This window comes from Armigeres subalbatus, chromosome 2 (genome assembly GCF_024139115.2).
Source record: "Armigeres subalbatus isolate Guangzhou_Male chromosome 2, GZ_Asu_2, whole genome shotgun sequence".
Lineage (NCBI taxonomy): Eukaryota > Metazoa > Arthropoda > Insecta > Diptera > Culicidae > Armigeres > Armigeres subalbatus.
Genome location: NC_085140.1, coordinates 52,867,724 through 52,894,076, shown reverse-complemented (window position 1 = coordinate 52,894,076; position 26,353 = coordinate 52,867,724). Strand labels below are relative to the sequence as shown.

General features: G+C 39.8%; 2 protein-coding genes across 2 annotated transcripts; one reads left to right on the top strand and one right to left on the bottom strand.

Annotated features, from left to right (window-relative positions):
* Positions 1-2,255: 2,255 nt before the first annotated feature.
* Positions 2,256-4,359, bottom strand: LOC134214398 (DNA primase small subunit). Its single transcript, XM_062693777.1, has 3 exons — positions 4,084-4,359; positions 3,057-4,011; positions 2,256-2,506 (listed from the first exon to the last, which is right to left on the bottom strand). Exons 1-3 carry the CDS (start codon positions 4,217-4,219, stop codon positions 2,311-2,313), a joined length of 1,287 nt encoding a protein of 428 aa, XP_062549761.1. The 5' UTR covers positions 4,220-4,359; the 3' UTR covers positions 2,256-2,310.
* Positions 4,360-5,798: 1,439 nt separating this feature from the next.
* On the top strand, positions 5,799-23,887 carry LOC134208661 (bladder cancer-associated protein). Its single transcript, XM_062684428.1, has 2 exons — positions 5,799-6,475; positions 22,926-23,887. Exon 1 carries the CDS (start codon positions 6,182-6,184, stop codon positions 6,419-6,421), a length of 240 nt encoding a protein of 79 aa, XP_062540412.1. The 5' UTR covers positions 5,799-6,181; the 3' UTR covers positions 6,422-6,475; positions 22,926-23,887.
* Positions 23,888-26,353: the final 2,466 nt, after the last annotated feature.

Here is a 26,353-nt window from a genome sequence, read left to right as displayed (position 1 = left end):
TGTGTGTGTGTGTGTGTGTGTGTGTGTGTGTGTGTGTGTGTGTGTGTGTGTGTGTGTGTGTGTGTGTGTGTGTGTGTGTGTGTGTGTGTGTGTGTGTGTGTGTGTGTGTGTGTGTGTGTGTGTGTGTGTGTGTGTGTGTGTGTGTGTGTGTGTGTGTGTGTGTGTGTGTGTGTGTGTCACTCATTTTTCAGGTACTTATCCTTAACCGATTTACTCGCAACAAGTTGCATTCGACGCAGAATACTCTCCCATTGTTTCCTATTGAAAATTGGCCAGATCGGACTATGGGCTCAGAAGAAATGGCCAAAATACTATTTTTATAATGCACGAGAAAGGCACCATCACTGCTAGGTGGATTAATCAGGGTTTTTAGAGATAGCAAACCTTTGAATACGCGTGTAGCCCTCAAGACTTTGGTTCAGGGGAATGACATTTGTATTCCACCAAAACAGCTCGTTTCACACTTAAAATAGATCGCAGAATTCTGTGAATTTTTTTACCGGAATCTATCTGTGAGCGGAGGTTTTACAGATATTTCTGTGAATTTTGGGAAATTCAAAAATAACGGAATAAAATACACCGAACGTTTGGCGACATTGACAAGCTACCGAAAAACTGTAAAATAATCACAGAAAGTTCGGTAAAAATAACTACTGTCATGGATTTGCGTGCTTTTACAGAACTTCTGTAAAATCGTTGCTGTCAAACACTTGTCGGCCATATTGAAGTCAATCACAAACGGCAGCAGGTGTAATAAATCTTCACTGTTGGAAAATTAAGGAAGTGTCGGAAAAGGTTCGAAGTATAATCGATAGGTCAGTATTTTTCGTAAGTACGATAAAGTACTTTGTTATTTTCAGTCGTTCTTCTGTTTTTTTTTCTGGCTAGTCAGCGTTCCCGGCTATATTACCTTACCGGACTGCATAGACACATAAATCAAGCAGTTATAACTTTTCATTATTGCAGTTTTTATGGGATTAGAGAAGTTGAGCACGACCGGATGCAAATTCTTGCTTGCTCTTGCCCATAATTGCATAAAATAATATGAAAATGAGAATAAAAACTTTGTTATGTTTAACTTCAATACATACTATATTTTCATGTCATTAAATCCGAATAACATTCACATTTTACAAATCATCTGATTTTTACAGCAGCAAATATTAGTAACATTAACAACATTGTTAAGCTGTTTTGTAAAAAATCACTGAACTATTCGGCGAAACGAAGAGAAATTCACAGAAAATTTGTGAAAAAGTACCGAAACGTTCGGTGATATTTGTTTCAAAACAAAAACAAAATCACAGAAAATCTGTAAAAAATTACAGAACAATTCGGTATTTCTGACAGGTGACTTTTCTTGAACTTTACAGATTGTTCGGTGATTTGAAAAACTTTTTACCGAAAGTTCTGCTGTTGAGATTTCGGTGAAATTTCACCGAAATCTGTGAAATATTTATAATTTAAGTGTGTTGGTAGCCAACATTGAAGCGACCGCACTGACAGCCTTAAGAGTAATAACGGGAAGGAATTGATGGATGCGGTCCACAGTGACAGTTCCATATATGGAACTATAGACAGTAAACATAAATGCTGTCCAATGAGCAGCTCGAAGTAGCTCGAAGTTGTTCCCGTCCTGCTCGTTCTTTCTTGTCAACAAATGGGCATGAGCAGGACAGGGAGAAACTTCGAGCTACTTCAAGCTCTCATTGGACAGCACTATAGAGAAAACATCTGTGCTACATAAATATATATAATCAAAACATCAATAGAGGCAATAAACTATAGAGGACGATTGTCGCTGTGGTTCCCTTTGTTATCGTCCCCAAACATGTTGGGTACCTATCTGTCAAAACGTAATGATTTTTCCTTCGTTGCCATTTAGTGCCCTATCCTCGCCAGCAGAAGATGTTTCGCCAGTGACGACAGCGACAATCTTTCTCTATAGTTTATTACCTCTATTAAAACATCAGACCCGTGCTTTGGTTGCGCTTGCACACTGCAGGGAATTCTTGGATGAGCTGGAATGGAACAATTATTCATGGGAAATGTTGAAGGTGCAAACCAACTACTAAGTTCTTTGGGTTTCTAAGACTGCCTTCTTATTGGTTTACTTATGGATGTCAACAAATTAATTCTTTTTTCGTCACGTGTCGTGAACAGGAGGCTATAAAACGAAGTGATGTATAATGAAATGTAGTAAAAAGAGGGTTAAATGTACTATTATGTATGAAATTATAACATGATTTCAAACAATTATTTTTTATTTTATCAAATAAAATTAGAAAGCTTAAAACTAAAAACTAGAAACTAAAATTCCATTTTCTTGTCGCTCGTCAAAATAGCTTTGCCTTTGAATGTTTGTTCTAGCTTTCTAAGAAATTCTTCAAAGATAACGGTGCCCTTAAACATACTCGTCTTTTTGTAGTCTTTGATTCGTGACCTTTCCTCCTCTCCATCAGCGGCCTGTTTCTGGTCGAATGTATTTACCTCGTTCAGTAGAGCTCTGACGGATGAAAAATGGATTTAATTTAGTTTGAACATTATGAAATAGAATATGAAATGTGTTTGGTGGTGTTGTATTTGGGAATGCAAAACAGTCGATGGAAAATTTAAAAGTTATCATTATTTTTTATCATTTAGCAAAAAAAAAGAAATAGAAGAAGACTATTTAGAATTAAGGAAACGTTAAATGTTACACAGCTTTATCAAATGCCTACTCGCCTATGGCTCTACATTCCGACTGGAAATTGGCCTGCTTTTCAACTTAGTATTCTCTTTAGAATTTCTTTAGTTATGAATTGAAAGCTTTACTATCCCCGCCATTGCATAAGTGAGTATGTATCTTGTGTGGTAAGTACAATGGAATGGATACACTATGCCCAGAGAGTCCAGTCGAGAATATTTCCCACCGAAAACATCCTAGACCGGACCGAGAATAGACCTCGCAATCTCCGGATTAGCAATACTACGCCTTTGCTTGCAAGGCTAACTGGAGACCCATTACTGAAAACCCTAACTTTATCAAATGATAGCAAAATAAAAATAAAACTTACGTAATACTAGGTACCCGCGTTGGATCGAATTTATCTGCCACATTAGGATTGAACGGAACGCACACCTTCCCGGTTTTAGGATGCACGCAGAAAGGTGATTTCAACAGATGGTTAAACCCTTTACTGACATTGATGTCAATCCTGGGATAGGTCAACGCTAGCTGTACCTCCTCGACGATGTATTTCAACCGCCAATTCTTCTTCAGGCCCGACACCCGGTAGGCTTCAAAATACGCCACAAACGCATTCCATACAGCTTTCGAATCCCCCGCAAGTGGTTGCAATTTTTTGTCCAAGTCAAGTCGAACTCCTTCGTCTTTGACCATGGCCAGAAGCTTCCTAAGTCCATCCGAGGTACCAAACATATTCTGCTCCACCAAACAGATTTCCTCAAAGAGTGGCTCGATTATCCGGTGGGCTCGCTTGATCGAATGATGTATTTTTCTGCCCAAGTTAACTCGCGTTACAGACCCCTCACCTCCGCTGACCAAAATGTGCAAATAGGATGCAATCGCGGAGCGACCTTTGCCGTTCAGATGACGTGCCGTTTTATCACACACCCAACAATGGATACCTCGACGACCACTGAAAACCCACAGCAAGTGTTCGAAGCCAAAATCTTCCCTCAGGGCCGTATCTATTATTTTACAAGCAATGGTCATGAACTTCCAACATTTGGGGCAAACGTTCGCCTCGTTACAGCACGTTCGAATTTCATCGTAATCGGTCATATCGATATCGAATACCAGTTCACGTTGGACTGGTTTCATGACTGTGCTGGCCCGATGATCCTTAGGGCGAACATTGTAAACAGCGCCGATGTCGATCTTGAACGGGTTTTTCGAACAAATTTCCTTCTCCAGTTCGGACTGATTCTCAAACGACTGGTACCGGATATAGATATCGTCTTGCAGGGTGAATGAGAACTCGCGGTTTGAAAATATCGCTGGTTCCGCTGAAATTTGAAGATTATAGGTATATGAACTCAATTTTATTTGCTTCATTAAATTTAGAAACGAGTACTTACAGAGGCCGTAAGACATCCAGCGATAAAACATCTTGTGAGGGAAAAGACGTTTGTAATAGATCGGAAGTAGGTCTTGCATTGAGTCCGGATTGAATTTTTCCGCTCCTGTTTGATTACCTTCATTTTGTTCCGGCATTATGTTCAAACTGGTGTATAAATATTATTATTTATTGGGAAGAAATAAAATTATAGAATAAAAATATGCGCAGAGGTGATCGAGATCGAGGTGATAGATCTATCTCGGGGTGCAACTCAACAACGTTGATAAATTTTCGCGCCACTGTCAACTGGCTAGTAAACAAAAAACTTTTCGATCTTTTCATCGATATAAAACGTAAAACCGTCAGTAAAGTGCCAGCTTTTGTTCATTCCAATAATCGACAGCATCATGGTCAAAGTATCCACGGAAGAAATAAACTACCCAATAGTGAGTTTAATTCTCCCAATTTCGACCATCCGTACGGGAAGCCAAAATTGAGTAAGTATAGGGTCGAAGTAGTTTATGCCTTTACTCCCATGTTAAAAAAGTACCCAACGGAAAATTTATTTACCCAAATGTGGTTATTTACCCCGTGGTATCAGCGAAGGCCCCCATATATGGGGCGTATACGCCCCCATACGCCTGTCACTTGCGAACGCAAGGGCGCAAGCGAACCTAGCGGTGGAAGTCAAGCTTTTTTGAACATCGCGCATAAGACAGATCAGCACGGCATGCTTTGCTGTCTCTTTCTTTCGCCTCGTATACGTGGGTGCCGTTCGACGATTACCTAAAGAGCCTACTTTGAAACATGCAGTTTGTTCTATGATGCCTATCTGTTTTTTGTAACCTCACGCTACTAACAAAATATCACTGTGGGTTTGTGGGGGTGGGGGGTTGTTTTATTTTTGTTACGATTTGTTACGCAAAATATAGGGGGTGGGGGTCTTTCGAGAAATTGTTACGCGTAACAATTGAGAAAAATATTTAATTTTTTCAAAAATACAGTTGTTGTCTTGAAAATAGCATAAAATACACAAAAAATAATAATTTATTGTATCGTGGTTCAAATTCTACCAAAAACAAGATTTAAAAAAAAATGTATTTGTTACGCGTTACGCATAGGGGTGGGGGTAGTTCTAAATTTTGTTACAGATTGTTACGAGGGGGTGGGGGGTTCTTAAAAACAACGTTTTTCGCGTTACGTAATATTTGAACAGACCCTGTGCTTGTTTTGAGTTGTTTAATTTTCGTTTTCGGTAGATGGATGCAAACCGTGTATACAGCTGACAGCATCCAACATCACGGTCGATATTTTTGACATCAGCCGCTGAAACCATCAAAACCAAGGGCCTCATACGCCTGTCACTGGCGAACAAAGCTCGTGTACTCTGCATCGAAGCTTAGAACCGGTGTTAGGGCGCAATCGTTAATGTGAACATTTTTATATTCGGTTAGTTACTGCAAATAAATTCTTTTTCAAGTCCCTATAATCAAGCAGGTATCTCAAGCATATCACATCGTTATATTGCTGCATGATTGAGTGTTGAATTTTGATAAAATATCGAAAACAAAAGTGTGCATAAAAATTGCCTCGCCATAACAAAAAGGTGGTAGAGAATTAACACTGTTGTTTACAGTTTAGAACCAAATCCAGATGTCGCACATGTTGGGGTAGGGATTCAGTGCTCCGCCTTCTCCCCCTGTCAAAAACAAATCGAGCGCGAATGTCAATAAATAAAGTTCAGAGGGTGCTCGGCTGTCATCAAGTAAAGAACAATAAAGAAGTCCGTCATTTGCCTGCGAGGAACCATCAGAGTAAAAAGTTTGTTTTTCCTTTCGCTTCGAAAACTATTTAGTGAAATCACATCGGCTCTATCGCGCGGATTATCGAGGCCATTAAGTGCGCATTAAATGGCTTGGCACTTTCGCGTTCGGTCAAAGTGGCATTTACGAATGATGAGATGCAACAACTGCACTAGCAGTGAATTCTTGAAGTGAAAAATAAGCTCTCAGTGATTCATCCTCATCGAAAGGAGATAAAAAAATCAAAATATTGTGCATTTGGTGGAATAGAAAAATTATTAGTTTTGTGTGTTACTTCAAACTCGCCCTAGAGACATGTACTGTTTGCAATGTTTGATTCCGGTGCTGCTAATACCGAAGCCGACGAATCCGGCACTCATGCAAACGCACGTCATGTTCATAGTGCTGTATCTGATCGGATTCTTCCTAGAGCGTAAACCGTGCACAATCTGCAGCCTGGTCTTCCTGGCCGCTGTGTTCCTGATCTGCAACAGCGGAGTTGGGAATTGTCTCTTCTGGGGCAACTGCGAGGGTCACACGTGCGACAATGGCTAGTGGAAAAACATCGAAAGAAAAGAACCCGGAAGAGAGTGGTGCTGAGTTCCAAAGGTTAGTAGGCAGCTCGTTCTGATTGTAGCTTGTTTATTGTTTTGATTGTGCTGCTTCCTCCATATAACATTGTTGGTTTTCAGGTTTTCACGAATCAGACAAAATAAATGCAACTTTCAAGATCTCAAAAGACTTGCTTTTTTTCCCGTTTTGTCACCTAACTGTTTATTTCAATAACATTATTCAAAATAGTCAAGTGGCATACAAAATTATATTTTTCGCAACATAGGTATTATATGGCTCAAACCTTAGCATATTATGTTGCGGTTGAGCATATTTGTTATTATACAACAGCATATATTGGATCTCTAACCAATTTTATGCCATCATGCGATTTGCTTCTTCTGATTATTGCGCCAAGTAGTTAAAAATAACGATAATTGAACATAATCTCTTATTTAGGCCAACAAAAGTGTCGAGCGAAATAGATAAAAATTTCGGCTAATATTCCCAATATGAGCTCTATTATAGGTGGATGCCCACTTGGGACAAACGGCTGTTGATTTAGGACATACAGGAACATACGAATGATAAATATGGGTTGCTGTTTGATTGGTTGCAATCAGAGGCGTCGCGTGATCAATTCTGCAACCTGTGCACTATTTTAATATTTCGACAAAAACACATAAAAGGGACCTGCAATGATAAACGATTCATTTTCCAGCGCGTTTCTCAATATGTATGCTTATTTTGATGCATCTATCGGGTTCTGCCTCTCATTTTCTGAATTAACTCAAACTAAACTAAGCTAAAAAGTGATAGCTCATCAAATTAAAAATTACTATTATCAGAATCAGAAATAAGACATATATTTATTCGGAAATTATTGAGCTGGCACTTTCAATTCTAATTTTAGTTATTTCGTAAAATGAGACAAAGTTTTAAATAGAGAAAAGGAAATTGGAATATATTAATCATGTAAAGTTACTAACAATATTTTGTAATTAACATGTCATATCAGAAAAACAAAGTTTGTACAATAAAGAGAACAATGAAGTTTATAGCTTTAACTCATCTCAACTAATAATTCTATTTACAATTTATTTTCGTGATCAATATTCTGGACAGGACAGATGTGGACAGCATGGACATTTGCTAATACATGTTTTCATAAATTTGTGTGGATCACTGCATTTGTCGTACCCCCTCTACCTCCTAAGTTGTCCACATGCTGATAGCTCTCTAACTAAATATATTGGATTTCTAAAAAAAAACAAAAACCTTCAGAAATAAATTTCTTTGAAAATGTTGACGCTTTTCATATTCGCTAATTTTGCGACGATAAAGATTTTCATCAGAAGAGGAAATGTCTGTTTACATTATGTTAATATTGTCGGATACTTCAATGTCGAATGTAATGAACGTATTTGTGAATATACTTTATTACCAAAGCTTATTATAGCAGATGACAATTTCTGTTTACGTTGAGCTAATGTCGCGCTAGTTCGAGCGCACATTGTCGCCAGGATTAATGGATATGTAAAAGGGCCATCCCACATCGTCCCTGACGCCAAATGCCCGGATGAGAAGCTGAAATCTCCTGATCCCAAATCCTAACCCCCGTCCATCCTTAAACATTGTAAACTAACCTCGAGTCACCACGAGTACGCTGGCTTCTATCCCTCTCTTACTAACTGTACAATAAAATGATATTGATTGTATATATCACAAAGAACCATGGCTCCGTAAAGTGTTATACACGCCTGAGCCTACCAAATAAACGAACTTGGAAAAAAAAGGGCCGTCCCATTCAATATCAAATAGGCTAGATGCAACCCCGTGAAACAAGCTCTAGTTCTTGAAGCCACCGTTTGTTGGTGTGGCGCTAGTGCTGTTCTTGATGTTTAAAGCTCCGTTCATATTGTACCGTAGATTTCGCGTATGTATTTAATTATGTATCGCAAAATGATTTTCGATCTGAAAATTTTAAATTTCAATTACTTAAGTTATATTGTTCTGTTTTCGTCATTCATCCAGCATTTTACATGTGGTAATAGCTGCCACAATATAATTATCAAAATCATCCGAAATTATTACCGAAAAAAAAACAAAACAAAACAGATAGCCGATAGCAAAAGATATTTTAGTTACAAGATAAAGATTGTCGCTTCGGTTCCCTTTGTTCTGCTGTCCGAAACATGTGTGGTACCTAAACGGTCAAGTCGTATGTATTTTTCCTTCATTGACATTTAGATCCCCTATCCTCGCCAGCAAAAGATGTTCCGGACAGCGACGACAGCGACAATGTTTATCTGGTAACTAAAATATCTTTTCCGATAGCCGCCACAATTTAACATGTTCTAATAAGGTGCAATCTATTTGACGTTTATCTTGTATGGTTTGTCATCGCAGCGATCATTATCATCCTCATGAATTTATCATTATTGGCGAATAATGGTTGCACGAAGAAGAAGAAGTCGAAGGATAATATTTGATTTTTACGAGGGAAAACATACGAAAAGTTTTTTTTTAAACTTTTCTCAAAAATTTTAGGAGCAATTTAATTTTCAATTTCAAATTTTATTTTGTGATATCACATTTGATACACAGTATGAGAAAAGTCCAACCCCGTGCTGCTTTCCTTTTTTGATCAAATTACTTCTGGACATTCCACTAACAGAGCTTAAAATAAGCGACCATTAGCGCTCGTAAGATGCTGTACATGACCACATTAACTGGGTTAAGCAAATTTTGAGAGGAATTAAATAAATATATTGTAATTCTGTCAATTATCATCCGATTTTGACAATTTAGGGGTGCCTGAACCGGAAATTTTATTATCAGAATCCGAATAAAATAAACATTGAGGTCCATCTCATTTACCGAAAAATTAGGGTAACCAACTTGATTTGGAGCCATACATATTTTGGACCCTCCTGTCGACATTTTCTTGATATCTGAACTAAACTCAATGCCGCTGCTGAATCCCGCATAGTCTATATGCAAATAAGATTGCTGCAAATGTGTTTTGAAACTTGAATGAAATATTAATGAAATCAATATTTTCAAGAAGGCAAGCGTTACAATGCGTTACGCTTCAAAGCATACATCATTTAATATCTCAGAACGAACACAATCAGTTCATGTTGACATTGCAAATTTAAATCGCTGCAATCTTCTCATGTCAATCGAAAGATAAGATATTGCTTTAGCTCAAATAACCTGTGCAAATTGAAAATTCATTTTTGAACAGACTAAAAGAGGGTGTCCAAAATGTGTACATTTGGGGGTCCAAAATATGTTGCACTGTCCAAAACTAAGAATATTTTCATTTCAGATAGTCGATTTTTAAACATCCGATTCCCATTTCAAACTTCCTTTCCATAAATAAGACTTTCATATATGAAATTATGTGATTTCGGCTTGTAGCACACGTCTCATTTGAAATATAAGCGGATATTGGTTAGCACTTCCTCTAGGGGTCCAAAATGGAACATTTACCCTAAACTTGAAAGTGCCAGTTCGAAGATTAAAAAAAATACCTAGTCTTAAAAAAGGCTGGTGCACCCCCAAAATCATTAAAACGTAAATCTATCAAAAATAATCTTGGTCTTCAAGCAAGGTTATTCGATAATTGGGTTGTTGAGCAGAGAAAAATATGAGGTTTATTATAGTTTATCATAAAGAGCATGCTTTTCTGATCTCCAACATATTTTTATTTTGATTGTAAACCTTTTATTTTCATTTTTGCATAGCAAACAATAAGCCATTTTAATCGATAGAATGAGACTAACATTCATAGAATGACAGTTGGCCCATGCAGCATAAGAACAAATTTTTAGTCCCATATAAATTTAAAATCCAAACTAAAAATTGTTCCGGGGCTCCAAAAATTCTGAAAAATTGAGGTTAAGCTCAGTTTTTCATGCAGATTCAGAATATGTAAAAACATATATACCCCTAAACAACCCAATTGTTAAACTGCCACTATGAGATATCCCAAGTAACATTTTAAATTTTATAACGTTCTTGAAGACCACAGTTTACTCTACAAGAGTGTTATAAAACCAGTATAAAACCAAAATGTTACTAGGGATGAGACAACACACCCACTTTTCAGTGACGAACTCAATTCATCTATTGGATCTAGATGCATTAACTCTTTGGTTACAAACTTTAGCTCACTATAATGTGGGCGTCGAAACTAAGATAAATTAATGTACTTAGTCATTGTACGTGTCATCGACAGGTGTTTTATGAAACACTATTGGAACCTTTTTTCCTTACATTTGATTTGATCCAACTGGAACTGGATGTCGCATTGTGGATAAAATTTTGCATTAAACTGAACCATTTTAGCTGACGAGTAGTAGTGATTCACATTGCTCTGCTGCATTTAATTTTAATATGAATCTGAAACATGCATTCTCCCAGCAGCTGCCCTAGATTAATTTAAGTTCAGATTCAAAAGCTCAAAACTGTTGCACAGCTTTGTTCTATTTTCTGCAAATTGAATCACGAGATTCAAATGTTGTATGTTTTGGCGATTGAACGCGTTATTTTAACTACGGAATTCGGATCAATGTACTTTGCAATTACGCCGCATTTCTGAGCAGCAAAATAAATAATTATTTTATTTATTCAAACAAAATTCAAACATGAACAGAACACTGCTGGAGATACACGCGTTTTTGTTTTATTTTGCTTCAGATTCCAACGAGAATAGTGTTCTAAAAATTGGAGGAAAAATAAATCACTGCTGATCAATCAGTTAATTGGTATGTAGTCTTATTTTTTTCTACTTGAAAAAAATTGTTTTTTTAACAGAAAGATGCATTAGAAATTAAATGCTCACTCCTTATCACAATGCCAAATATTTGTCAAATTCCCTCAGAAATATATCAAACTGTTTAGATATCGACATGGATATCAGGCAGACTTGACAAATTTGTTTTTATTCATAATTTGGTATTTGTTATTGTGACAAATACAGTGCTGATAACTTTTGCGCTATAGCGAAACATGTGTATCTGAAATGAACGAATCAGCTATAGAGATAATTGCGATAAATTTATGAAACATATTTTAGATGGTGCGTTTTTTTTTAAACAGCCTAAAATCGAGACCAAAATAAAAAAAATACTTTTTATTTATTTTTTATTCGAATTAAATCTTTCCTCGAGCGATTTTGTCGCATGCGTCACTGTGTTCCGTGTTTAACCCTTAAATGCGCAATGTTGTTTTAAAACAACAAACCGAAAATACGTTTAATGTTAATAATTCCAATGGTTATTTTCGTTAAAAATATTTCCGACGAATTCTAAAAAAATCGCCTTGCGCCTTTAAGGGTTAAAGCTACACCTTGACAGCTAGCACCAAGTTTTCGGCTTCAATCATATTGTATACAGATGACAGCCGTTTCAGGGGGCTGGCTAGATGTACCAGTTGTGGCTATAGCACCAGTTGTCGCACTAGTGCATATCGATAAAGCATATTCATATGCTACGATAACATCTTTGATTTCCTCCAAAACAAGCAAAGCATAATTGTAAAAAATGATTTTGCTTAATTTTTGACGTCCTTTGCACCATTTGTCGCACTAGTGGTCCCAATTTGGCCAGTCCCATAAGAAAACAATGGGATTTGTCAAATAAGGAACCAAAATTAAGAATTAACAACTGGTGCATGCGTTCCTATTATGGATTAATCAATTTTGAGGATTATAACAAACTTTATTGAGTTGATAGTCGCCACTCGCAGACGTCGGACACATTCTTTTTCATCGCATACCTCTTTATAGCTTTGCATATTTCAATATAAGTGTAACGCGGAAAATACTTGGGTTATCGATTTTGGCATCCTTCCGGTACGTCCTGATGCAGCGAAAGTTCAAAAGTTCCTGGAGAATGAAATTCAGCTTCAATTATCTGAGGTTGAGAACATACAGCTGCATAACATCCGAAATTGTGTATTTCAAGCAAAATTTTTCATAACGACGTATGTAACAAAAGTAAACAAAACGAGGCTTTTAATACAACGTGACAATCACATGCGGCTTTATATAATACGCATCGATTTTACTGATTTCAGATCTTAAAATTCTTTAATTCAATCTTTTTACGAATCGACGTATGTCAAAAATCAATTTTTGAAGTCTCACTGTTACATACGTCGCTTTAACATATGGGAACTAAGAGCGACCTATGTACCAAAATAAGCAAAACAAAACAAAACTGCAGAATTTTTAAAGCAATACGGAGAGGTATTGTCGGTTACACGAGAGCGGTGGAAGAACTTTTTTTCCTGGAATCTACAACGGAGTTCGGGTCCTCCATATGAAAATCATGAATCCGATCCCATCGTACGTTACAATTTCTGGCCATCAGACTTTAATCTCGCACCCTGGACAGTTGAAAACGTGTAAACTATGTCACAGGGCTGTTCATCCCAAGCAAAAATGTTTGGAGGCAGCAAACAATCAACCCTCAAAAAACCAACAACATCAGTCTTCCGCAAACTCCGCGTCTGAAACAGCCCTGTCGGTAAGCATCATTCACTCTCCACTGTCTGCCGAAAACTTCCCTCCGATTGAACCACAACAACAATCGTCGGGTCTAGCGCAGAGCGAAAGTAGGGTAAATCACTACTTGGGCCTATGGACCCGATTCCCGGCTCGCTGCACAGAAAACTAATGATTTATACTGTTTTGAAGCCGTAGGTTTATGATTGATAATTTTTAAAAAGTCTCCCATTTATCTTGCACAATACTCAATATTTGTCAACCACTTGTTTTACTCCTAATTGATCCAACTGTAGAAAATAAAAATGTAGATTTCAAAATTTCGCTCTCCGTTGCCACACTACTGAGCCGGAGTGATTCTTTCCACTTTTACAAAACGGTATCATCAAATAAACACCTACCTGAAAGTCGTCACAGTGCTCGATACAACCATTGCTTGACGCTGTTAATCACCACACAATAATTATAAACAAACGCACTTCAATTCTTCCTATTTAATCGTTTCACTAGAACTTATTTAAACATATTAGAATGTACAAAAAATCACCTCGGCCTAAGAATTTCTAGCCGCACCGTGCTGCCAAAAGGCCAGGAGTATGAAAATGATCCTTTATCGTTAATAGGAAAACTGTCTAATACGTTGACGCTATCATGTTATTTATAATTCTCTCGATTTCAAAAGGTGAAAAAAATATTGTTTTTAAGTATTTGGAAGAAATTTGGATGAGTAAATATATCTTCTCAACCAAATAAAAATGATATTATGAATAATACCATCTGGCATCTTGTTGACGTGTAACGTGCATATTTTTGTTAACGTCGCATTTTCTACAGTCCGGAGAGAGAATGAGAATAAAATGTTGAGAGATTGAGTGAAATTTTGCTTAGGCCGGGAACTGGTTTTTTGTATGCCGGAATGGGAATCGCTATGACTGAAATGAGTGCTGCACCTCGTTAATTTAAATCAAATAAAAGCTTTTTTGAACGATATTTAGCACGAATAGCTATTTTTTGAGCAGAAGTGAATCCCATTGCAGTATTATACAGCCCACAAAGTTCAGGAAAAGTTGCTTCCTGTCATAAATATCAATAAAATAATGCAGTCGTACGCATGTTAGGTCGGGAATGGGGTAAGAAACCCTACCAAACCAGCTTTGATACCTACCATACAAGCCGTCGATAAGTAACAGAAAGGCAACAACAGCAACGACGAGGACGACGATGGGAACGAGAGTACATCATCTTCTAGTATTATAAATTCAGTAGAAAACCGAATTATAGCCGCTATCGAAATTGGATTTTTCTCACAATCCATACGTTAAACCTAATTTCGGAAGTGGTGCGCTGTATAGCAAATCACCAAATGAAAACAGCGCACTTCCGAAGCCATTAACGACGCAGCGGAGAACAATGTCGGGTATATGGGACGAAGTCGACGGAACGATTGGTTCGACGAAGAGGGCAGACAGATTCTGGAGGAGAAGGACGCAGCGCGGGCGGTCGCGCTGCAGAAAGGTACCCGGCAGAACGTGGAAAGTTATGGACGGAAGCGGAGACAGCAGACCCGCCTTTTTCAGGAAAAGAAACGCCGCCTGGAAGAAGCGGAGTGCGAGGGGATGGAACAGCTGTGCCGTTCTCAAGAAACACGCAAGTTCTACCAGAAGCTCAACGCATCCCGCAAAGGCTTCGTGTCGCGAGCCAAAATGTGCCGGGATAAGGATGGGAGCATCTTGTCGGACGAACGTGTGGTGATCGAAAGGTGGAAGCAGCACTACGAGGAACATTTGAATGGCGCTGAGAGCACAGGCAGTGAAAGTCAAGGCAGCGGAGGAGATGACTACGACAGTTCAGCGGACGATGGAAGCCAACTAGCCCGCACCTTGAGGGAAGTTGAGGATGCCATCCAACAGCTAAAGACCAATAAAGCAGCTGGTAAGGATGGTATCGGAGCTGAGCTCATCAAGATGGGCCCGGAAAAGCTAGCCTGCATAAATTGATAGTCAGAATCTGGGAAACTGAACAGCTACCGGAGGAGTGGAAAGAAGGGGTTATATGCCCCATCTACAAGAAAGGCGACAAGCTGAAGTGTGAGAACTTTTGAGCGATCACCATCCTTAATGCCGCCTACAAAGTGATATCCCAGATCATCTTCCGTCGTCTAGCACCATTAGTGAATGAGTTCGTGGGAAGTTACCAAGCGTTGACGGCCGCTCGACAACGGACCAGATCTTTACTGTACGGCAAATCCTTCAAAAATGCCGTGAATACCAGGTCCCAACTTATCATCTGTTCGTTGATTTCAAAGCGGCATACGACAGTATAGACCGCGTAGAGCTATGGAAAATTATGGACGAGAACAACTTCCCTAGGAAGCTTATCAGACTGATCAAAGCAACGGTGGATGGTGTGCAAAACTGTGTGAAGATTTCGGGCGAACACTCCAGTTCGTTCGAATCGCGCCGGGGACTAAGACAAGGTGATGGACTTTCGTGCCTGTTGTTTAACATTTCGCTTGAAGATGTCATGCGGAGAGCCGGTTGTAACAGCCGGGGTACGATTTTCAACAGATCCAGTCAATTTATTTGTTTCAAGGATGACATGGACATTGTCGGCCGAACATTTGCAAAGGTGGCAGAACTGTACACCCGCCTGAAACGTGAAGCAACAAAAGTTGGCCTGGTGGTGAATGCCTCAAAGACAAAGTACATTCTTGTGGGCGGAACAGAGCGCGACAGGGCACGCCTGGGAAGCAGTGTTACGATAGACGGGGATACTTTCGAGGTGGTCGAGGAATTCTTCTACCTCGGATCCTTGCTAACGGCTGATAACAATGTCAGTCGTGAAATACGAAGGCGCATCATCTGTGGAAGTCGGGCCTACTACGGGCTCCAGAAGAAACTGCGGTCAAAAAAGATTCGCCACCGCACCAAACGTGTCATGTACAAGACGTTAATATAACCGGTTTTCTTTACGGACATGAAACATGGACAATGCTAGAGGAGGACTTGCAAGCACTCGGAGTATTCGAGAGACGGGTGCTTAGGACCATCTTTGGCGGTGTGCAAGAAGACGGTGTGTGGCAGCGAAGAATGAACCATGAGCTCGCCCAGCTCTACGGCGAACCCAGTATCCAGAAAGTAGCTAAAGCCGAAAGGGTACGATGGGCAGGGCATGTTGCAAGAATGCCGGACAGCAACCCTGCAAAGATGGTGTTCGCTTCCGATCCGGTAGGTACGATACGACGTGGAGCGCAGCGAGCGAGATGGGCAGACCAGCTGCAGAACGACTTGGTGAGCGTGGGGCGTATTCGAGGATGAAGAGATGCAGCCACGAACCGTGTATTGTGGCGTCAAATTGTTGATTCAGTGTTATCTGTTTAGATGTAGACTAAATAAATGAATGAAGAAGTAGCTAAGTGGGGGCAGCAGGGACTATGTCCAAGGGCTTGACGACCCCTCCCCATGGCCACTGCGAGTTAGGGGGCCTGCCTAGGTTGTGGTGGAGTTTGACAGTGGGATCTGTTATACCTCTACAAAAAGCTGCATGTGTCTATAAGCAGGCCCTATCAAACCCAGTCAACACATGAACGTATATGATGTCGTGTAGGATGCTGAAGTGCAGGCAATAAAGGTACTTCTCCACACAACATGTATGTATATCGTCTCCAATTTAGCATCTTGTATTGTACCATGTGCGATTTTATGTAGACTGGGAAGCGACCGTGTGTCGCTTAAAGCGCACAAGCCCAACACGAGTGCCAACCGGCACATCAGGACTAATACCAGTGAGATCCTGATTACGGTACACTGGTCACGACTCACGGCAAGCGACACACACACACGCGCGCGAAAGTAATGCAAAATAAACGACATGTCGTTCACTTTGAGCGATTGATTGTTTATTCTCGCGAAGAATGAACAATTGAACAAATTGAGGAAATGCTAATACTGCTGTGTAGAAGTTTCATAGGTCACATCACTTTCAATGCTGAATCCCAATCTATGTTACTAATTACCCTACCCAACTAACACTACTTCCTTACCGTGGCAATTGTGGAGATGCAGAGGTATTCTCGGTCTCTAGTAGCAACAATTACCACACACTCATATTCCCTTCCTTTCCCAACTGACTGTAATAACTTGGCCGGCGCCGTTATTGATCAACATTTGCGAGCTGTTGAAACGTGCACTTCGAGAATAGTTGGTAAATCCCAACCACTATTCACTTGGATCGTAGTGCAATTTGCACCAGTTCTGATCAATCACGGAGTAGCAACCAGAGTGTAAAATAATCGAAAATTTTTCGGTGAAGTCCACCTTCCTTCACTTGTCAGCTCACTTCCACACACATAGTCGGCTCTGGACTGTCAATATTCGGTTGAATATTAGTCATTGAATATTTATGCACATTTTACAAATTGATAAATTATCTGAAATCTGAACGCATTTCAAATGAGTAAAGCAATTTATCACATAGAACTGGATCTGATTTTCATCCGCGAGGCATTTTCAACGGTAAACAACAACATAAACAATGCTAATTATGTTTTTTCTCCACATAGTAAGCACAATCAGTGACAGTACAATGAATGAGTTGGTGGAGCAGTTGTCTGACTATGTCATTCTATGTTTTGAATATTCATGCGATGTTTGTCAAAATTCGGACTCAATTTGCTTCATGAAGATGAACATTTTACGCTCTGGTAGCAACCATTAATATGTACAGTCAGTCTAAGCTAAGCTAAAATAAGAAGTAGCTTAGAACCAGGTAGACGCAACAAAATAAGCAAACATATTGAGAAACGCGCTTCTAAATTATTTGCTTATCATTTCAGGTCCCTTTTATGTGTTTTTCTCGAAATATTAAAATAGTGCACATGTTGAACAATCGATCACGCGACCCCTCTGTTATTTTTAACATTTCAAGTGGTTGGCCACTTGGCCCTTTGCCTTTGTTTTTTTTTAGTTTCAATAGCAATGGTTGAAATTAGGGTAAAATGCCCAATAGTGGACCTCCTAGTAGCGGAATTTTGCTCTTCCTGTCATAAGGAGTAGAAGTTTTCAACATATTAATTCTGCTTGATGTCTAATAACAAGTTATGCATCTCCTCTTCACGATACATACATAAAACACTCAAATACACGACTTTATTAGTTGAAATTAACATTTTGACTGAATTCGTCCTATAGTAGACCCCTTTTGGGTCCATAATAGGATATTGCTTCCCTATAGTCGACACTTCATTTGATTTTCATGTTTCGTTTCGGGACGTTCTTGTTCCCTATTATGGACCCCCCAAAATATTCCTATAATGGACACTCTCGTGTTTATTTTTTATAGAATTGTAAAAAATCATCTAGTTTTACTTTCCATAGCATTTCCAATGCATGGAATCAAATCATAGGACTGTAAGGTAGGTTCTCCCGGTGGAATTTGATAGCAAAATGTATACATTGTGTTGTAATAATGCAAAAATGGGTGGAGGGTCCACTATTGGTTGGGGGTCTACTATTAGGCACTTTACCCTAGAATGTTATTTATAAAGATTATCATATGCTTCAGAATAGCCTTAAGCATTAATTTAGAAAATTTGATAACCTAAATTGGAACTAGCGCCCTAATGGTCGCCTGGTCCGATTGTAAGCAACGGACTCTTTACTTTTCCTTACACTCACCAAATTAATCGTGTAGAGTTTTTATACGGCAATACAGTGGAAGACGACCGACTGGGAGACGTGATCGTTCATGTTCGTGATGAAGATGTCGAGCGTTTCCGGACCGGACCGGACTGTCAGGGCTCAGGATGGTGTAGTGGCCCTCTAGCTCGTCGTTGCACCAGATGACTTCGTTCCGGTTTGAGACGGTGGCCGACGTGCCGTCGTCGACTTTTACTTGTGTGGGACAGTAAGCCACGATGACCGTGACGACTTCGACGGAGGTGGTGACTTCCACTCCAACGGCTTCAATGATTTAGAGCTTGAAGTCCGGCAGCAGGCGGCAGGTGGCGATTGCCACTCCTCCTCTTCTGGAGCTTGTTCGATCGAACATCACCAGCCTAAAACCCGGAATTGTTGCACTTACCTCGGGCTTCAGGTGGGTTTCGGTGACGAGCCGCGTCAACCTCCCTTTCCTAAAAAAAAAAATCGCTGAACTCGACGACTTTGCTCTTGAGCGAGCAAGCATTTCATTTTGCCAGATCCAATCTAGAAGCCATTTTCAATGACGGAAAGGCTTAGAGTGTAGATCTAGAGCGGAGCTGAATCGTCCGGGGGTAGAGGATGCTCATCTTGCTGTCGACGGAATCCAGGAGAAGGGAGCGGGGGCCATTCGCTGGAGGATGGTCCTGGAGCTTGAACCGACGCAGCTGCTGCTGACAGTGGCTTGTGCGGTTGCAACAGTGGAAGGATTAGAATCCCTCGACGGGGAGTCGCGATGGCCGGATAATTCACCTCGTTGATTACAGGAACACGGTTGTTCATCAGAAGGGTCCTGGTGAAGCCTTCTTCTGGATTTACAGGAACTCGGCTCGCTTTTGGCAGCCCTTTGTGGTGGCCCGATGTTTGTCGTCACAGTTGGCGCACTTGGGATCGGCCTATCTTATTGCACTCGTCAGTCGGATGGGGTTCGCTAAACTTGTTGCAGCGCGGCTTCATGAGGCAGTTTCTGGTGCCGTGGCCGAAGATGAAGCAGTTGGTGTATTGCCTGACGTCGTGATGCACTGGTCGATATCGCTCCCAGTCAACGACGGTGTAGTTTATAACGCCAACCAGCTTCAGGTCCTTCCAGGTGGTGGAGCCTTTGATGGATCAGGTAACGCTGGTCGCGGTATCTTCTCGTCTTGTCGTGACGTGCGATCTTGTTCAGTCCGCAATTTTAAAGCTCTGCTTGGAGCTTTTCCTCCTTCATGTCGTGGAGTCCTCGCAGCCAAGTCTTGAGCGGCTTCGTGCCGGGGTGGTCATGAGTGTAGTACTCATACTTGTGGTCCTCGAGGAACTCCATGGCGGATTTATGGTGGTCCTTGTTGACCGGCATCACTTTCACGCCCTCGCTGCAGAGCCGGATTGTACATTTCAGGCCTTTAGCGATTAACTCGCGATTTTTCGGGCGTAAATCCGGCGCATCGCCCTTCACAAACCTTCCGCTCAGGTTGCACCTGTGGCAGCAGCGATTGTTCTTTCTATTTTTTGGCGGATTGCCGGTATCGTCGATTGGCAACGACGAATATACGTTGCTCTGCAAATGCTGCTTGAGGGAGTTCCCCGCGCCTCCTAGAGCAGTGCGCTTAGGCACTTTTTTCGCCACCGAATCGGCCACCGAGTCTCCCATGACGGGTCCGAGAGAAAATAACGCCAACGCGACGAAGCGAAAACATAAACAGCGAAGGAACGAGAAAAAAACACTTGGAAAATTATTGGCCGAAAATGCCGTCTGGTTGAAATGGTCACTTGGCAGAAAGAGACAATTGGCTCGCAAATGTCCTATCTGAACAACATTTCGAACAAAAGGCATGCCAAATGCCTATTCGGTTATACGACAAAGTCGAGTCAAGTAGACACTGAAGACGGCCTTACTGTTGAGGTCGAAATACGAATCTGTCAAAAGTACAATAAAGTAGTGGAATTAAATGGAATAGTACAAACTCGTCTTATGACAAGTAAATACATTCCCCTAAAAGCTTAATATAATGTTCATATCAGGCCCGTTTGATTCTTCTGCTTTGCATCTTTCTGTATATTCCTCAAGACTTCGGCACCATTTCCATTTCTATCCTGTACCTTTAACTTAAATTTTCTATCAGTAACTGTTAGAATTGGAAATGCAGGAAAACTCGTTGCCTACATCCAGTTAGAATTCCGACTATTGCTTTTCTATTACATTGGCCATCCGTTTTTATTAACGAAATAAGTATAAAGAAAGTTATAATAGTAGTCAGGATTCACATCGAGTTATATTTCATTAAGTTTGGCAAAGTTCACTGTATGTCCCTCAAGTAGGTATGGTATCTCATTGAAGTATTTTCAAGAATTTAGGTGACCTTTACAAATACACCATCCTTGTCGAATAACTTAACTTATACGAAATGTTGTTTTGTATTCAATAACTCTCGAATACCTCTCGAATTAACTCCCAGGTAAATATCGGAAACGGTTTAGAAAAAAATGCTGGTCTAGGACGAACTGAGTAAAGCGACCATTTTTCACGGTTTTTCCAGATTTTCCGGAATGCTTTCTGGTGACCACCTGCTGTCATAGCAGAGTAAGAGCTGTAGTAAGTTACTGTGAATTATTTTCAAGATCACCTTCAAAAGGGGTCTTCCTTAGTCGGTACGATGCGCGGTTACAATGCAAGACCATGCTGAAAATGGCTGGGTTCGATTCCGGTCCGGTCTAGAAAATGTGTAGGTTGGAAGTTGTCACGATTTCCCTGAGCATAAAAGTATCATCTTGATATACGACTGCAAAAAAGATAAATTGGTTAAGCAATCTCGCGGTTAATAACGGTTAATAAAAGTGCTTAACGAACACTGCGAGAAAGCTGTGTAAAACAAGTCAAAATATTTCATCCTCCCGCATTTAGAGCTTTTTTCAAGAATGCTTTGTGGTGTGTATATTCGCCCGATCGAGGGCAGCTCCCCAGGCCATCTGCGAGTTGTGGGGCTTGCCTAGGATGTGGTAGGGTTTGACAGTGAGCCCTGTTAATATCATTGCTACATCACATTGCTGAACGCTGCCTACAAGGTACTCTTCCAAATTTTATGCCGTTGACTAGCACCAATTGCAAGAGAGTTCGTGGGGCAGTACCAGGCGGGTTTTATGGGCGAATGCTCCACCACGGACCAGGTGTTCGCCATTCGCCAAGTACTGCAGAAATGCCGCGAATACAACGTGCCCACACGCCACACATCATCTATTCATCGACTTCAAAGCCGCATATGATACAATCGATCGGGACCAGCTATGGCAGCTAATGCACGAACACGGATTTCCGGATGAACTGACACGGTTGATCAAAACGACGATGGATCGGGTGATGTGCGTAGTTCGATTTTCAGGGTCATTCTCGAGTCCCTTCGAAACGCACAGAGGGTTATGACAAGGTGATGATCTTTCGTGTCTGCTATTCAACCTCGCTTTGGAAGGGGTAATACGAAGAGCAGGGATTAACACGAGTGGTACAATTTTCCAGCTATTTGGTTTCGCCGACGACATAGATATTATGGCACGTAACTTTGAGAAGATGGAGGAAGCCTACATCAGACTGAAGAGGGAAGCTAAGCGGATCGGACTAGTCATCAACACGTCGAAGACGAAGTACATGATAGGAAGAGGTTCAAGAGAAGACAATGTGAGCCACCCACCGCGAGTTTGCATCGGTGGTGACGAAATCGAGGTGGTAGAAGAATTTGTGTACTTGGGCTCACATGTGACTGCCGAAAATGATACCAGGAGAGAAATTCGGAGACGTATATTGGCTGGAAATCGTACGTACTTTGGACTCCGCAAAGGTGGAAAGGTGGATCAGGTGGAAGATGACTTGCGGACTCTCCGTAGACTGCGTGGTTGGTGACGTGTAGCCATGGACCGAGCCGAATGGAGAAGATTCTTATATACCGCACAGGCCATTGCGGTCTTAGTCTGAATCAATAATAATAATAATATTCCCTCGTTTCCGTTATTTCTTGTATCAGTTTTCTCTCATGGTATGCTCATGATATATGAGAGATATTTTTAAATTTTCTCTGGATTGAAACCTTGAGAGTAGGAGTGGTTGTAGCTACCACAAAATTTATACAACAAAAAAAATTAAACAACCAAATCCGCAAGACAATTTTTCTACAAATCCTCGAAAATATTTTAACGTAAACAATCATGAGATTTATTAACTTATTTTTGTTATGATGCTTTTAACAACATAGCTCATTTAAGGGTCTAACAACAGTTCTAAATCTGTTTCTAATAAGTGCTCTTCTTGTCTCCTCTTGTCTTTCAGGCCCAACCTGCTGGGAAATCCATTGATATCCTCTGACTTTATTTTTACTGAAACTGTTGAAAGCTGTAACGTAAGTGTTGTGTCCTATTTTTAAACTACTATTAACGAATAATAAGACAAACCGAGTAAAGTACATATGTGAATCGAATTAAAACGAAACGAAGTGAGAAATTTCAACCAAAGTGTGTGTATTCTAGTTCCATTTTTTGCCTATGTAAAATTTCGAAACCATTACCACAAAACTGAAAGCGGGACTTTCGAGTTCTAGCGGAAACCCTTCCTGAAGTCAATGGAATGGGAAGTGTGACATTAGTTTTTAATTGTTTTAGTCGGTTTGTTTCTCTTCTCTTTTTCTTTTGTCTTAGTTCTAGATTGAGATGTACGATTGTAGGGCACTTGTAAAAACAAATTGGAATCAATCAGGTGTATCATTTAAGATTCTTTTTTTTTTCAATGGGAAAGTTAAATATGCGGAGCTAACACAGCACAACCACGCAAGATGAACGTTGAAGGTCGCACGAACGGATTTTTTTCTTGTTTTTATCATGTAAGTGTGGAATAGAGGTTAAAGCCTCACAAATAGATTGTTCTAGTTGTTACCTTGTGATATAGAAGTTCGTGACGGTTCTTGACACTGTGCATTACTAACCCCGAGTGCTCCTAACGGCAGACATCAAGAACCGGTTAATTCTCTTCCTTCCCCTGATTCAACTTTACTCATACTGATAAACGGAACAAATTGTTAAGCAAATAGGGATGATACAGTAACTAAAAACCCTCTCCAAAATGTATATATTAGTGAACATACTCTTGTACTATTTATTTTTGTATTAACTTTGACCCTTAGGTTAGCGTGTTGAAAATTTGAAACAATTAAATACTTCATAACTGCTAGGTATATCGAATTAGGAACGAGATGAAAGGAAAATATGAAGATCAATAAAGAAACAGTGAATAATGAACATCTACGACTTGAAGCGCGAGGTTTCGTTGTAAGAACTGTAAAAGAAATCCATCTTCAGCATACACACACCCGTCGTTGTCCGTTTCTACATTATACAGTCAAGTAATGCAAGACTCAGTGCCAATGCAAGAGCTGAAGGACAGCAATGATTTTCATTACCACCGTGTGGTTGAAAGTTTTTGCGAACATCTCTCTAATTGATCTGCGCGTAGGACGCCAATGACTCGCCACAAAAAGATTGCTAAAAATTGCCAGTGTATGGAAGGCTATTTCCTGGATCGGATGGATGTAATTCTTAAGTCGTACTTTAAATACTGTGAGTTTAGTCTACGACTTGTGTTATCCATTGACATATTGTATGTTTTAAAAATGAATTGGTACCATTCCATTGAATTTCACAAAAAAATGTATCTTGAACGATGTGGTATACTGTTCCCATTTCCTTCTCACTGAAATATATTCATCTCATCACGAAAGAAAAAAATACAGCACCTATCACGTTGCTTCTTTTTGCTAACAACGTGCTCACTGCTTAAAAAATCAAAAACAAGAAACAAATCAATTTCTTTTCTTTGCTTTGTTCTTGTTGGGATAAACATGAAGTACAGGAGCATTAATCGATATAATCTATAACGTCATTATTATGGTAATCAGTGGATTCCTTTTACTCTTTTTATAATAGAGTTCTGATTGAGTGCAGACAATGCTCATAACATTGAAAGACGGCGAAGGAAACTTCATCTCAACACCTATTAGATGTTTTTCCTCCATTGCCTTGTTCCGTTTATATTTTTCAATGGCTGAAGTGTTCTCTGGGTAATTGTTTCTGTCCTTCTATACTTCACAACATGGTGGTCATCGATACGTCTCTGACCATCGCGAAATGTATGATCTACTCGAATTTATCGGTCAAATTTATTCGCAAACAGTGGCAGTTGTTTATTATACAAATATTCTCGTCATCCATTGTACACAATATGGAGAGCGAACGAATAAATATTATAGACGAGAAGCCGATGTCCTTGAAGTTTGCATAGAACTGGGAGTTTTTTATGACAGTTAAGAATTCGGATGCAAAAGAATCGGAATAAAATAAATTATGATTACTTATTTATAGAAAAACCGGTTGATACTTTCGGATTATGACAGTGGGGCTTCTAATGTTTGTTCTGTTCAGAAGCACTTACTTATACCTACATGAAAAGATTTCACTGAGCGGAACTGAGCATGAGCAATAAGCATAGACAACCACAAAATTTAAGTTGCTTTTAGAGTTTCTTGGAATGAAAGTAGTAAAAACTGCCCAATAAATAAATATCATTCATTGATTCAATATGATTTGGACAGTGCATTTCCCAAAAAGTCTGTTCTTGTGGTTTTCCGAAAGTTCTAGTTTAATTTTTATATTTTTGACCTCATACAGTAATTGTAATTTAAAAATTTGAATTTTAACTTTTCCTCAAAAAGAAAACTGACTTTTTTGTAGAGCACTAACTCGACAAAGCATTTTTTTCTAAACTTTAATAAAGTTTAAAAAAAAGCAATTTTTATGGAAATTATTTTGCGAATTTTAATAGTACTTCCTTTTCGCCATTCTTGTACAACAAAATTGTACCGAAAGGGTGTAGGATCAAAATAATTCTAATGAAAATAAAAAATAAAACCCAGATTAATCCACCTAGCGTTGGTGGTGCCTTTCTCGCATTTAGTTAAGACACCAACCTTATATGGGGTTTATATGGTCCGATGTTCCATTTACTTCATAACTTTTAAACGCAATGACAGATCGTTATAAAATTCAATAGTGATCAACAAGGCTTTGTCCCCTGTCGAATAAAATTTGTTGCGAGAAAATCGGTTTAGGATTTCTATACGAAAAGTTGTCTAATGTTTTTTAAAGCTTTTGTGCACACACATACACACACATACATACACACGGACAGACAGACATGTGCTCAGCTCGTCGAGCTGAGTCGATTGGTATATAATACTATGGGTCTCAGAGGCTTCTATAAAAAGTTCGTTTTCAGAGTGAAATGATAGCCTTTCGGTACAACTTAGTTGTACGAGAAAGGCAAAAACGCGTGGACATTCTGAATAACGCCCCGTGAGAATTTAGAACAATTTATTATTCGCCTTACAAGCGAATGGTCATGGGTTCGATTCCCAGCCCCCTCCACCAAACCCTCGTCAGTCGCCGGATGCTCAGCCCATGCGGTAGCGTATTGGGAGACGCGCTTTATTGTCAAGGCTGCCTAATGACGACTGACAACTTGTTATTATCGGAGGCATTCCTCCAACGTACCCGGACAAATGGCAACCAAACAATGCAACGATCATTGAATTCATGACATGGACAAACGGACACAATGGACTAACGATCAGAAGGACTGGTAACGACAACAATGATGGTAATGGAAATCTAAAAATAGATTCTGTACAACAGAATACCACAGTAGATCTC